At 39.4% G+C, this 13,471-nt stretch overlaps 1 protein-coding gene across 1 annotated transcript; it reads left to right on the top strand.

Moving 5' to 3' along the window:
• Nucleotides 1-405: 405 nt before the first annotated feature.
• Nucleotides 406-13,048, top strand: LOC114323835 (uncharacterized). Its single transcript, XM_082895747.1, has 9 exons — nucleotides 406-842; nucleotides 1,043-1,175; nucleotides 2,046-2,123; nucleotides 2,421-2,778; nucleotides 2,892-3,004; nucleotides 3,162-3,326; nucleotides 3,468-3,607; nucleotides 12,506-12,598; nucleotides 12,683-13,048. The coding sequence occupies exons 1-9, from the start codon at nucleotides 733-735 to the stop codon at nucleotides 12,840-12,842; spliced, it is 1,350 nt and encodes a 449-aa protein (XP_082751873.1). The 5' UTR covers nucleotides 406-732; the 3' UTR covers nucleotides 12,843-13,048.
• Nucleotides 13,049-13,471: the final 423 nt, after the last annotated feature.

Raw genomic sequence — 13,471 nt, 5'->3', positions numbered from 1 at the left:
TGACGGCGATTGATCGACCCTTGGCGGAGGCAGCACCAGCGACAGCGATCGATCGACCGACCCTCTCTCTCTCTCTCTTTCTCTTCCTCTTCCTATTCCTCTTCCTCTCTCATCTCTCATCTCTCTCTGCTCTGCTTGAGACATAAGAGGAGGAAAAAAAAATAAGCCCAAAATGACATCGTTTTAGGCTCTCGAGCCATTCGGGCCACGGTGATTTCGAGCTACAAAGCATTATTGCATATATATATTTCAAATCAAAGTGCTTCCCTTCCTCATCCTGTGGGTTTTACTCAACAGATCTTCTCTTATCATGTATATATTAATTGGATATAGTGAAACCCAAAAAAAATAAAAAATAAAAGTAGAGGAAGAGGAAGAAAGTTGGCCAATGCTTGATCAATTGGTATACAATCAGATTGCAATTACTATGGATCTTGGCAATTCCACTCCTCCCACAACAACCACACTTGTCTGTTACTACAGTTCCTTTCATTCATCTTCTTGTTCTAGTTCTTTCTCTGTTTCTGTTACTGTTTCTGTTTCACTTTCCTTGATTTCTGGGAGCGTTTCCTTGGTCCCCAAACACGCGGCCTCATCAAAACCCACATTGCCATTCACTCTTTGTCTTGTCTCCTTTCAAACCCATGTCCTCTTCTGCTCCTAAACACGACTCATGATTCTCTAATCCTCCATTTTTATTCCCCTTTTTTTCTCTCATCTTCTTTCTCTACAATGCCTTGTGTATTGCTGACTGGTTCTTGTCATCATCGGATGACTTCTGTTGCTACTACGAATACTTGTTTGACTCTTGGTGGAAGTTACACTGGTCATCGTTGTTTCAGGTAACCATTTGTGATGATTCTTGAAGAGAAGAGTTGATTATATTGTTAATTTTAAGCAAATTGTGAATTGGGTTTTTGATGAAATTAGTTCGTTTCTTGAATTTTCATACATGTATGTATATGGATATATTAGAAGGTTGGAGAAGAATTTGTGGTAGTCAAATCCCCAATATCGCTTTTTTCTGTATTACCATCATCAGGTATGATTATAGTCCTCGTTGTTGTTGGAATGGGGATGAGAAAAGGAAGAAGAGCAAATTCACACCGGCCTCGATGACGATGGGCAAGCAATTTTTATGTAGAAATTTGTCTCGTCCCAATTTTTGTCTAGAGGTATTTCTTGCCCACTGTTTGTTCTTTTCTTTCATTGATTCATTATTTTATTTTTTTTGTTTCAAATTGTGAATTTGATGATGCCATTTGTCTGTTTGATGAAATTTCTTGATTCATTTAGTTATGTTTCCATTTATATTTTCTCAGTAATTTTAATTCCATTTCTTGTTTGTATTGTGACCCATTTTCTATTAATAATGAAACATTGGGAATGATAGGAATTGTGGTCAGTTTTGGGTTCTGATTCTGAAAGGTTCTGAGTTTAGGTCTCTATGAGGTAGAACATGGCTTCACGGGTTTAAATGTGGAAAAAGGTGATATTAAGGTTGATTTTCAAGAGTAGCGGCTGGGTTGATTATTAGAATAGAGGCACTTTGAGGCCTAAATAGTGAGTTTGTTAGGGCTTTAGTGGCTAAATTGACGGCTGATATGTAGGAGAGTGGTCAAGGTTTATTTGGGTGTGATTGGATTGAACTAGAAAAAGCCCTTTTTGGGACCTCCAAAGTGACCCGACAATAATAGTAGCGAGAGAAGTAGAAGAGGAAGATGGAAAGAAAATCTAGAATCTTACCAAGAACTTCCTACAAATTACTCCACAGGTAAAGTTGCACAAAGCATCACACAAAGCCGCTAAAAGTTTCTCACAACCCTCCAAAACTCAACTCCAATGAATAGAAAGATTACATGGATTTCTGTGGCTGGTAAACTTCTCCTATTCTTACAGGAGTATTAACTCCAAAATTAGGAAAACCCTAGTCGTGCTACGTGTAAGATTTCAGATGTGCTCTTTTTCTTCTTTCCATATTTTACATCATAATACTACCCATTTTGCATATACTAGTCTGATCGATTCTGTAACATTTGAACCAGGTTCTTGATGCTGCGAGGGAAAGGTTCACACAGGAGATATCCTTCCAGTCCAAGGACAAAGACATCTCCCTTGCGAAGGTAACTCTATTTCCCCTGCTGCCACTTGGTTTCAAGCTAATGGTGGTCAGTTGGATAATGATTGCTAAACAATCTTACTCCTTATTCCAACTCTGAAGAGAGCACTATACATTTATGTTCCCGTTTCATAGTTGTTTTACGGTGTGTTTTGATTATAGATTTGGATGGAGATTTGAAAAGGGAAATGAAAAAGTGAGGGAAATGTGTATGAATTATAAGCTACTTATACTTGGAGCTGTAATGTGGATCTATATTGTCCTTTGAGATTCGACTGTATTCCAAAATGCCATGTTGCAGGCTCTGTTGTATGTTGCAGCCGAAGATGAAGCATTTATGGCTTTAAGTCGAGAGATGGATGCTCTTTCCCTCCAATTTGAAAGGAGAGATGCTTCAATCTCATCTGATGCCCTAGAATGGGAATGGGAGATGCCTTTGGCTGGAAAGAGCGTCGATGATTGGCTGACTGAATTGGATACTATTGCTGAAGAAGTCAAGGCAGAGTTAGTTTCAAGAGACATAGGTTGCCATTTGGTTGAAGTTTTGGAGGCGGTGAACTTAGTTCTTTTTGAGTCGAGAGGTTTCAAAAGGTCACCTGTACTAGTAGATCCAAAGTATTCATACTTGCACTCAGTTCTGAGCTCTGGATGCAGCAGCGGTAAAGCTTCATTTTTCATCTGTTACTTGCTTCCATGCATTGCTTTGTTTATGCTGTTTCTTTTGTTTAGTGGGCATTTGATGCCACCTGACATATGCTTAACTTGTTGGCAGCAATTTTACTTAGCGTCATTTATATTGAGGTTTGTCAAAGACTTAATCTGACCATTGTGGGATCTCGAGTTGGGGAAGATTTTTTGATTTGGCCCCAAACGGGTAACCCTGAGGTGTGTTATTGAGCTCATGGCTACATTTATTTTTAACCAAATGCACATTACTAATATAGTAGCTTATTTATTCCATAGTCCCATTTCATGTCGGGAAAACCCTATTGTATGATGATCGTATAGAGTTTGAATATAACTATTTTTGCCTTCATTATAGGAGCTCTTCAAGGTAACTGCAGGGCACAGTTTGTTTGGAGTTGTTAATGGAAGGTGCGTGGACAACCCCAAATCGAAGGCCTCCGATTTAAGTAGCAATTCACTTTCCGGACTTGACATTGCAACAAACCGAGACATTATAGGGATTGCTCTGGCAAATTTGATTGTATGTTCTGAAGCCCTGAAGCCTTCATAGTGTAACATGAATATGTTATGTTTTTCCAGTCATTTGAATTGCTCATGCCTTTCAAATAGACTCCCCTGACCTCCCATCCATGATGAAATTGAAACACATATAATATTGCAGAGGCTTCATTGGAAACATGCTTCAAGAATGAACCATGGGTTAATGCTGACATCTCCACTTAGGCCCGTTCATGATGCTAATGACAAATTTAGCAAGATAGATGGTTCAAATATTCCTTTAGTGCGGCCTCGAGATCTGAGGTACCAATTTTATTTTATTTGTTCTTTAATGCAGAAGTCACTCTTCTTAAAAGTTGTATAGACCTTTAAAATACCCATCAATCCAGGAACACGATCATTAATTTAATATTTGGTTTATAATTGTTTTGTAAAGGACCTTATGTGGGTCATTTTCTACTACACTTGTCTTGCCAATAGTTTCACAGTAAACTAGGCTCTTAATTTGGCAAAATTCATATGTAGTCATCAAACCCAAGCCTTCAACTATTTAGAAACTAAAAACAAAAAAATGTAGTTGGTCTGGGGCACAAGGGGCAAATTTCTCTGGCATTTAAATCTGGGAAGCATGGATGTGGATACGAGATATAGGTACGATATGATACGGAAATGCCAATATTGTTGGGTGAGAGGGAGATTTATGATCTGGATTGGGCCATGGAATTGGGCCGGACAGATTTGGGCCGGACAGAGTTGTGCCAGACAGATTTGGGCCGAACAGGTGTTGGGCCAAGTTGTGTGGCCCAGCCTTGAAGGAAGCTGCTCGGTTAAGGCAGCGCGTGGATTGACCGAGCTGCAAGGATCCGCGGTTACGAAGCCGGTCAGGTGAAAGGTCCAGCGCTAGGAAAGGCAAGGTTGGACCGAGGTACCTTTTTGCTCGGCAGGAAGGTCGACCGCAGACAAGCGTGAGTTGTCCCGAGCTCGGCTTTGCCGAGATGCCGCCGAGTCCGGTCCTCATCTGAGCTTAGTTGTTGGAGTACTTGGGCATGAAGCCCAGCATGGCAGACGATGGCCGAGATGGTACTGCCCGGCTGCCGAGCTCCTGGGAGAATGGGCAGGCAGTTGGGTTAGGTGGTGCTCAGCAAGGTTTATGCTGACAGATGGGATAGTAGTGCCACGTGTTGAGAGGACACTGGGAGTAGATTTGGGGCGCAGAAGGTATATAAACACGTCTGCGCCCCCCATACGCGGACAGATGAACATTTGGTGAGACATACACTAAACACTAAACACTCTCCCTTCTCTCTATCTATCCCCTGTGTGTGTTCTAACTTGATCGTCGGAGGGGTTTTCCGGCCACACACCGCCGGGTAGCTCACCGCTATTGTGCTCGCAGGTGATCGGACAGAAACGGAGCTTGGAAGAAAGGAGTACGGGCTTGCCGGAATATTTGCTCCCCGTACATTGGGTATACTTCCTTATTGGAGTATGGGACCCAATTGATTTTGGAAAAAGAGTTTAATTTGATTTAGTATTAATTATAATATATTTTTATATATTATATTTAATTTGTGGAGACTCAATCCAATTTGGAAACAACTAAGGTTTGATAATAAACCCTAGATTCACAATATTATGATGTGTGTATTGTTTTTCCCAAAGCAAAGTGGCAGCCGTTTTCTTGGTGAGATAGTGCTTCGGAAAAATCAGTGAGTAGCAACAGCATATTGATGTTGGTGCATCTTTGTTTGGGTGCTTTGGTGAAGTTGATTTGGATCGTTATTTTGGGTCTTCTTCAACTCTAGTTCTAAAGATTTTGGTTCATCTATTTGGTGAGGTCTTTCCTCTTGTTTATTTGTGATTATTTGGAATTCACCTAAGGGTGGTTTTGTGAGACCATTAGTGTCTCGTTTGTAATCGTTTGAAAACTATTTGGTTGATAGTGGAATCGGATTTCAATCCCGTGGACGTAGCTCACATTGAGGGAACCATGTAAAAATTCTTGTGTTGCTTTTGATTTAATTTTTCCGCATTAGTTTTTATTCTCATTGATTGATTTACTTGTGGGGAATCATATCGATTTTCCCTAACAACTGGTATCAGAGCTTACGGTTTATTTGAGTTTATTTATTTGTGTAAATCAATGAAGGGGAATGTGGATCGTATGTCTAGTTTCAATGGAAGCAATTGGGTAACTTGGAAAACCAAAATGGAGGACCTATTATTTTGTAAAGATTTGTATGGACCCATTGAGGGTGATAATGGCAAACCCGAGGGTATGAAAGATGATGAATGGAATAGGCTTAATCGAAAAGCCGTTGGTGTTATCCGTCAATGGATTGATAACAGTGTGTTTCATTATGTTGCTACTGAAATTTCAGCACATGATTTATGGAAAAAAATTAGAAGGCCTTTATGATAGGAAATCAGTTACAAATAAAACTTTTATGTTTCGTAAGTTGGTTAATTTAAAATATAAAGAGGGCAGCCCTATTCCAGAACATCTGAATGAAATAAAGAGTATTGTTAACCAACTTGCTTCTATGAAAATTGTTTTTGATGATGAGTTACAAGCTTTGATGCTACTTAGTTCTTTGCCCGAAAGTTGGGAGACTTTGGTTGTGACGGTTAGTAATTCGGCGCCCGATTGAGTTGTCACAATGGGGCAAGTCACTAGTAGCCTGTTGAATGAAGAAACTAGAAGAAAATCACCAGGTTCCTCTCATTCAGAAGCATTTGTTGTGAGAGGCCGAAGTAAAACAAGGGGGAGGAGTAAGACTCCTCATGGTCGTGATCAAAGCCATGACAAATCAAAAGATGGTTCTTTTTCAAAGAAAGACATTGAGTGCTATTATTGCCATGAGAAAGGGCACATGAAGCGGGAATGCCGAAAGCTCAAGAATAAAGAGAAAATGCGTGACAAAAGTGTGAATAAGAAGCAAGAAGACACAACGGCAGTTACTACCGATGATCTCATGGTCGTTTGTGAAGATGATTGTATCAATTTTGTAGGCCAAGAGAGCAATTGGGTGATTGATTCCGGTGTTTCTTTTCATGTGACTTCTCGAGTTGATTTCTTCACTACCTACATCAAAGGAGATTATGGTTCTGTTCGAATGGGTAATGAAGGTTTGTCCAAGATTATTGGCATGGGTGATGTTTGCTTGGAAACAAATTTGGGCTGCAAGTTGTTACTTAAAGATGTGAGGCATGTTCCCGACATTCACCTCAATTTGATCTCTACTGGGAAGCTAGATGATGAAGGCTTCAACAACAAATTTGGTGATGGAATATGGAAGCTCACAAAGGGTTCTTTGGCGGTGGCTAAGTGTAAGAAGACTCATGCACTTTATTCGATGCAAGGAAAAATTTGTAAAGGTGTTGTCAATGCACTTCAAGATGATACTTCGACCGAATTGTGGCACAAGCGGCTTGGCCATATGAGTGAAAAAGGGCTACAAGTTTTGTTCAAAAAAGAGCTTCTACCCGGTTTGAAAGGTACACATATTAAAACTTGTGTTCATTGTTTGGCGGGTAAACAAAATAGAGTTTCTTTTCATAAAAATATTGCCTATAGAAAAGAAAATATTTTAGAGTTGATTCATTCGGATGTTTGTGGTCCTTTAAAAGTCAGAACACATGGTGGTGCACTTTATTTTGTTACCTTCATTGATGATTATTCAAGGAAAGTTTGGGCTTTTTTTCTAAAAACTAAAAATCAAGTTCTAGAAATATTTAAGCATTTTCAGGCCATGGTTGAAAGAGAAACAGGGCAGAAATTGAAGTGCATCCGATTAGACAATGGTGGTGAATACATTGGGCCATTTGATGAGTATTGTCGCAGCCAAGGTATTCGGCACCAAAAGACAGTTAAGAAAACTCCTCAACAAAATGGCGTTGCCGAGAGGATGAACCGCACCATTGTGGAAAGAATAAGGTGTTTGCTTTCACAAGCTAAATTGCCAAGATCTTTTTGAGGTGAGGCAATGAGTACAGCGGTTGACGTGATCAATTTGTCTCCTTCCTATCCTTTGAATGGTGATGTTCCAGAAAGAGTTTGGACCGGCAAAGATGTGTCTTATGAGCACTTGAAAGTGTTTGGTTGCCGAGCTTTTGTTCATATTCCAAAGGATGAGAGGTCCAAGCTTGATAGGAAGTCAAGACAATGTATTTTTCTTGGCTATGGGCGTGATGAATTTGGGTATAGATTGTGGGATCCGGTCGACAAGAAAATCATTCGAAGCCGTGATGTTGTGTTTCTTGAAGACCAAACAATTGATAACTTTGGCAAAGATGATCAACCGGAGCCAAAAACTAGTGATCTCATTGACATGGATCCATCTCCTTCATCTTCAGTTGATGATGAAAATGGGAGAGATTTGCAGCCACCTATTGAAGATGTAGAGGATGATGCTAATCCTAATGAAGTTGAGCCAGAAATTAAGGAAGAGCATCCAACTCAAGAACCGCCACCACAACTTGAGTTGAGAAAATCTACAAGGGACCGACAACCTTCAAGAAAGTATCCTTCCAATGAGTTTGTGTTGATTTCTGATCAAGGGGAGCTTGAGAGCTATCAAGAAGCAATTGAGCATGCAAAGAAAGATGATTGGAAAAAGGCCATGGAAGAGGAGATGAACTCCTTACTTGAAAATCACACCTATGACTTAGTGAAGTTGCCTAAGGGGAGGAAAATTTTGAAAAATAAGTGGGTCTTCAAATTGAAGAATGATGACAAGAATCTGAGGTACAAGGCACGTCTTGTCGTGAAAGGTTTTGGGCAAAAGAAAGGCATTGACTTTGACGAGATTTTCTCACCGGTTGTAAAGATGTCTTCTATTCGGGTTGTACTTGGCATGGCTGCAAGTATGAACCTTGAAGTTGAGCAACTTGATGTGAAGACCGCTTTTCTTCATGGTGATCTTGAAGAAGAAATTTACATGGAGCAACCGGAAGGTTTTGTGGAGAAAGGGAAAGAGAAATTTGTTTGCAAATTGAAGAAAAGTTTGTATGGTCTCAAGCAAGCCCCGCGGCAATGGTACAAAAAATTTGACTCTTTCATGATGAATAATGGTTATTTTAAAACCACTTCAGACCATTGTGTGTTTGTGAAAAATTTTCCGGATGGTAAATTTATTATTCTTTTGCTTTATGTTGATGACATGTTAATTGTGGGTCAAGATTCTACCATGATAAACAGGTTGAAATTGGAGTTGAGCAAGTCTTTTGCTATGAAAGATTTGGGGCCAACAAAGCAAATACTTGGTATGAAAATTGTTCGTGATCGCAAAGAGGGGCTGATTTGGTTGTCTCAAGAAAGCTACATTGAGAAAGTTCTTGAGAGGTTCAACATGAATAAAGCAAAGCCGGTTGGTTGTCCACTTGCAGGTCACTTCAAACTTAGTTCGAATCAATGTCCTACAAGCGAGAAAGACAAGGAAAAGATGTGGAAAATTCCTTATGCTTCAGCAGTTGGTTCTTTGATGTACGCCATGGTTTGTACAAAACCGGATATTGCTCAAGCCGTTGGTGTGGTGAGTCGTTTTCTCTCTAATCCGGGTAAAGAACATTGGGCAGCGGTAAAATGGATTCTAAGATATCTTCGAGGGACTTCGAAGGTGTCTTTGTGTTTTGGGGATGGTAAGCCGATGCTTGATAGGTTCACGGATTCTGACATGGCCGGTGATGTTGATTCTAGGAAATCTGCTTCGGGGTATTTGATGACTTTTGCAGGGGGGAACTGTGACATGGCAATCTAAATTACAAAAATGTGTTGCTCTCTCAACTACCGAAGCTAAATTTATTGTCATTACGGAAGCTTGCAAAAAAGAGTTATGGTTGAAGAAATTTTTACAAGAATTGGGTTTGAAGCAAGAAAGGTATGTACTTTATTGTGATAGTCAAACTGCTATTCACTTGAGCAAAAATTCTACTTTTCATTCGAGATCGAAACACATTGATGTGAAATACCATTGGATTCATGATGTGTTAGATTCGAAATTGTTGTAACTCGAAAATGTTCACACGGATGATAATATTTCGGATATGTTGACTAAGACTTTGTCGAGGGACAAACATTTGAAGTGTCGAACTTTGGCGGGTATGGTTGATATCTCCACCTAAGTCGGTAGGGGGAGAATTGTTGGGTATACCTCCTTATTGGAGTATGGGACCCAATTGATTTGGAAAAAGAGTTTAATTTGATTTAGTATTAATTATAATATATTTTTATATATTATATTTAATTTGTGGAGACCCAATCCAATTTGGAAACAACTAAGGTTTGATAATAAACCCTAGATTCACAATATTATGATGTGTGTATTGTTTTTCCCAAAGCAAAGTGGCAGCTGTTTTCTTGGTGAGATAGTGCTTCGGAAAAATCAGTGAGTAGCAGCAGCAAATTGATGTTGGTGCATCTTTGTTTGGGTGCTTTGGTGAAGTTGATTTGGGTCGTTATTTTGGGTCTTCTTCAACTCTAGTTCTGAAGATTTTGGTTCATCTATTTAGTGAGGTCTTTCCTCTTGTTTATTTGTGATTATTTGGAATTCACCTAGGGATGGTTTTGTGAGACCATTAGTGTCTCATTTGTAATCGTTTGAAAACTATTTGGTTGATAGTGGAATCGGATTTCGATCCCGTGGACGTACCTCACATTGAGGGAACCACGTAAAAATTCTTGTGTTGCTTTTGATTTAATTTTTCTGCATTAGTTTTTATTCCCATTGATTGATTTACTTGTGGGGAATCACATCGATTTTCCCTAACAAATATGACAAAACCTAAAAAAAAAGATACGATTACGGTTAGGATATGTTTGTAAGAAAAATTCCTTTTTTAAAATTATTAATAGTGAGTTACAAATAAGCTCAAGAATTTGAGAAACCACATTGTAATTTTACGATGCAAAAATACTAACTTTTAAGAATTAGGCATTAAATTAAGTTTTGCAATAGGTCTAGCAAATATTTTATTTCAATATTAAGTCTAATATGTTTATATTACAATAATAGAATAATCTAGCTTTTTCCTTTGGCACTAGTAAAATTGTTGTATTCAAGTTTCTTTATTGCCAATCAAAAAGAAAAAAAAAATTTCTTTGCTTTTTTATTTATTGATATTTAATTATACTATTGTTATATTCTCTTGTTAATTTTTACTTTATATGTAGTTATAGGAGACGTGCATGAAACAACACGGATACATCAATTTTGACAAATTCTATTCCTTTTAATGCACTATGTTCTTCTTATCAAAGAACTAAACAAAGTATTAGAAAAATATTTTTATATTTATCCTCAATTATATTATATTACAATTATAATGCTATGCAAAAAACGCGGTGCCGTTTGGTAACACTTACGTTTTCAGTTTTCTGTTTATATTTACAAAAATTTTAAAAACTCAAATAAAAACTTGTTTGGTAAAATTTTTGATTTATAAATCAGTGGTCTCAATTTATAAATTTGGCCAAAAAATGAAAACACAAAAAATGTGTTTCCGTTTTGAGTTTTCAGTTTTTTTTTTTTTACCACCCAATACTAGCCACCACCCACCACCATTTTCCACCATTGTCTTCCGCCACCACCACCCACCCCCCACCCCCCACCACCACTCACCACCCACCTGCCACCACCACCCACCTCCCGCCACCACCACCCACTTGCCACCACCACCCACCTGCCACTCACTCGCCACCGCCACCACCACCACCGCCCACCTACCATCCACCCGCCACCACCCACCACCCGTCACTACCATCCACTGCCCGCCACCACCCCCGCCACCTACTTGCCACCACCACTCACAACCCACCACCCACCACCACCACCCACCTGTCACCCACCCGCCACCGCCACCGCCACCACCACCACCAGCCACTTGCCACTCACCCACCACCACCACCACCACCACCCACCACCCACCTGTCGCTACCACCCACCACCCGCCACCGCCACCACCACCACCCGCCACCGTCACCCACCCACCCACCACCACCACCCGCCACCTAGCCGCCACCACCACCCGCCATCCGCCACCCACCTGCCACCACCACCTACCACCCGCCATCCGCCACCCACCTGCCACCACCACCCACCTGCCACCACCACCCACCACCCGCCACCCGCCACCACCACCCACTCGCTACCACCCACCTCCCGCCACCGTCACCCACCCACCTACCACCACAACCCACCCGCCACCACTCTCCACCACCGTCTTCCGCCGCCACTTACCACCACTTGCCATTTCTCACTCTTTTTTATATTTTTAAAATTTTTTAAATATTTTGTCAATTACCAAACGCGTTTGCAGTTTATGTTTTTCTAAAAATAAACAAAAAATAAGCAAAAATCAGTTTATAAAATTTTTGTAAATATAAACTGAAAACGTAAACGTTACCAAACACACACAATTTTAATTTTGTAAAAAAATTAATACCTGACTTGGAGTACTTCAAAATTAAGTATCTAATACACTGAAATTAATGAAAAATTAATTAAGAAGTATCTGGTACTTTTAACAAATATCCGATACATATCTGCAAGTATCTAAGGAGTATCAGTATCTGATACGGACACGATACAAGTACGTCTCCCTTTTTGAAGTATTCGTGGACCGTGCTTCATAGATTTAAACTGAGAGTTCCTACAAGTTTTTCTTATTTCTTATTTCATGTAATTGAATACATATTTCAAAATATATCAATTTTCTGCTATCAGAATTTTTTGTACCATCTTATTACAAATTTTCCTTTTCAGTACCCATTATAGAAAAGCAGGTAGTATTTGACTAGGTAATGTAGGGTTGCATACTAATTCTGATCGTCGATATGGACTGGCAGGCACAATTGAATAAATAGAATTTGTGGTTCTTCTACGCACTTCTTGTTTGATTCTGATTGAGTATAAAATTAAAAATTAAAAAAGAACAAAAAAAAAATGACTTGTAGAAATTTTATGTGTTGATGGCATCTTGTGTATTGTCAACAGAAACTTCTACAGCGGTTCTTGGGTTATTCTCAGTACCTTTGCTTGGCTGATATTTTAAGTGAAAATGCATTCAGAAAATATTTTCTAGAGTTGGTTGTGTGCAAACCTAAACACGTGTATAGTATAGAGTCAATATTTTCTGCTCAACACCGGCTTTGTTCATAGTTTTTTAATCATTTTTATAATTAACTCGTAAACTATTGTTTAGGCTGGCCATCATGGCTTCTGAAAGATGGTTGATTCTGCAGCCACATAATTGGGCTTTAAGAAGAGACCATGGAATGATGTTGTATTATAATAGGTATGAAATCAAATCGTCTTTGTTGTTTGTGTTTGTTACTCCAAATTATTTGGTTCAACAATAATTTTTTTTGGCACATGTCAGGGAATACAAGGAGGCGGTCCAAGAGCTTAGCATTTGCATGGCCTTTGCCCCCGAAGAAGAGGCAGAAGTTCTTGAACCATTCGTTGAGAAACTGCATTTGCTGGTGCTTGAATCATCGTGGAAATCTTTGGGGCATAAAGGTCCATTGGCAGTTCCTTAACTTCTTGTTTGTACAGGTTCCATGTGTTTTACATAGAAATCATGTTCAACTTTGTAAATTCTTCCCTTGGATCGTGTTTGAATTGCATGGTTTCGAGGGCTAGAGTGATATATACTCAAATCAGCTGACAATACTTGGGTTTAGGCAATGGACAACTGGTTAGAGACATGATATAATAATGTATTAAGAAGTATTTTTGTTTGTAAGCAGAGTATATCAAGTAGTCACGGTTCGTCTTGTAGGTTTGTAGCTCTTTTATGGTAAATGTAGAGACTAACCCTAGCCAATTGCACTAAAACAAGGTATGGGATCTTAGGGATTTTAAAGCCAATTTTTTTTTTTTTGTTTGAACCTGCTTAGACTCGCCACGTTTAACTGGTCCCTTGGGCTTTCCCTAAAATTGGGAGCATTTTGAAAAAGTTCTCCAAAATAGCTAAAACATAGCATTGTTTGCTCTGGAACTACCCAGGTCGGTGGTACTACCACCTACGCAGCCACTCTTCACTACCAGATGATCCATCGAGTGTAGAATCATGCTTTTCATCTAGCTCTTCCTAGAAATTTGGGAAATGCTATGCTCGAGTTTTTGATTCTCCAAAACTCCTATCTTGCGTTACAAACTTTGAAAA

This window comes from Camellia sinensis, chromosome 11 (genome assembly GCF_055761805.1).
Source record: "Camellia sinensis isolate YWXY chromosome 11, ASM5576180v1, whole genome shotgun sequence".
Taxonomy (NCBI): domain Eukaryota; kingdom Viridiplantae; phylum Streptophyta; class Magnoliopsida; order Ericales; family Theaceae; genus Camellia; species Camellia sinensis.
Note: the sequence above shows the minus strand (reverse complement) of the source record. Positions and strands in the feature narration are given on the sequence as shown.

Bases quoted from the DNA above. Each gene is read 5' to 3' on its own strand.
- LOC114323835 (XM_082895747.1), top strand. From the start codon at position 733: ATGCCTTGTGTATTGCTGACTGGTTCTTGTCATCATCGGATGACTTCT. The intron at 3,327-3,467 runs GTATGTTCTGAA...ATAATATTGCAG, and splicing joins TTGCTCTGGCAAATTTGATT to AGGCTTCATTGGAAACATGC. The intron at 3,608-12,505 runs GTACCAATTTTA...ACTATTGTTTAG, and splicing joins GTGCGGCCTCGAGATCTGAG to GCTGGCCATCATGGCTTCTG.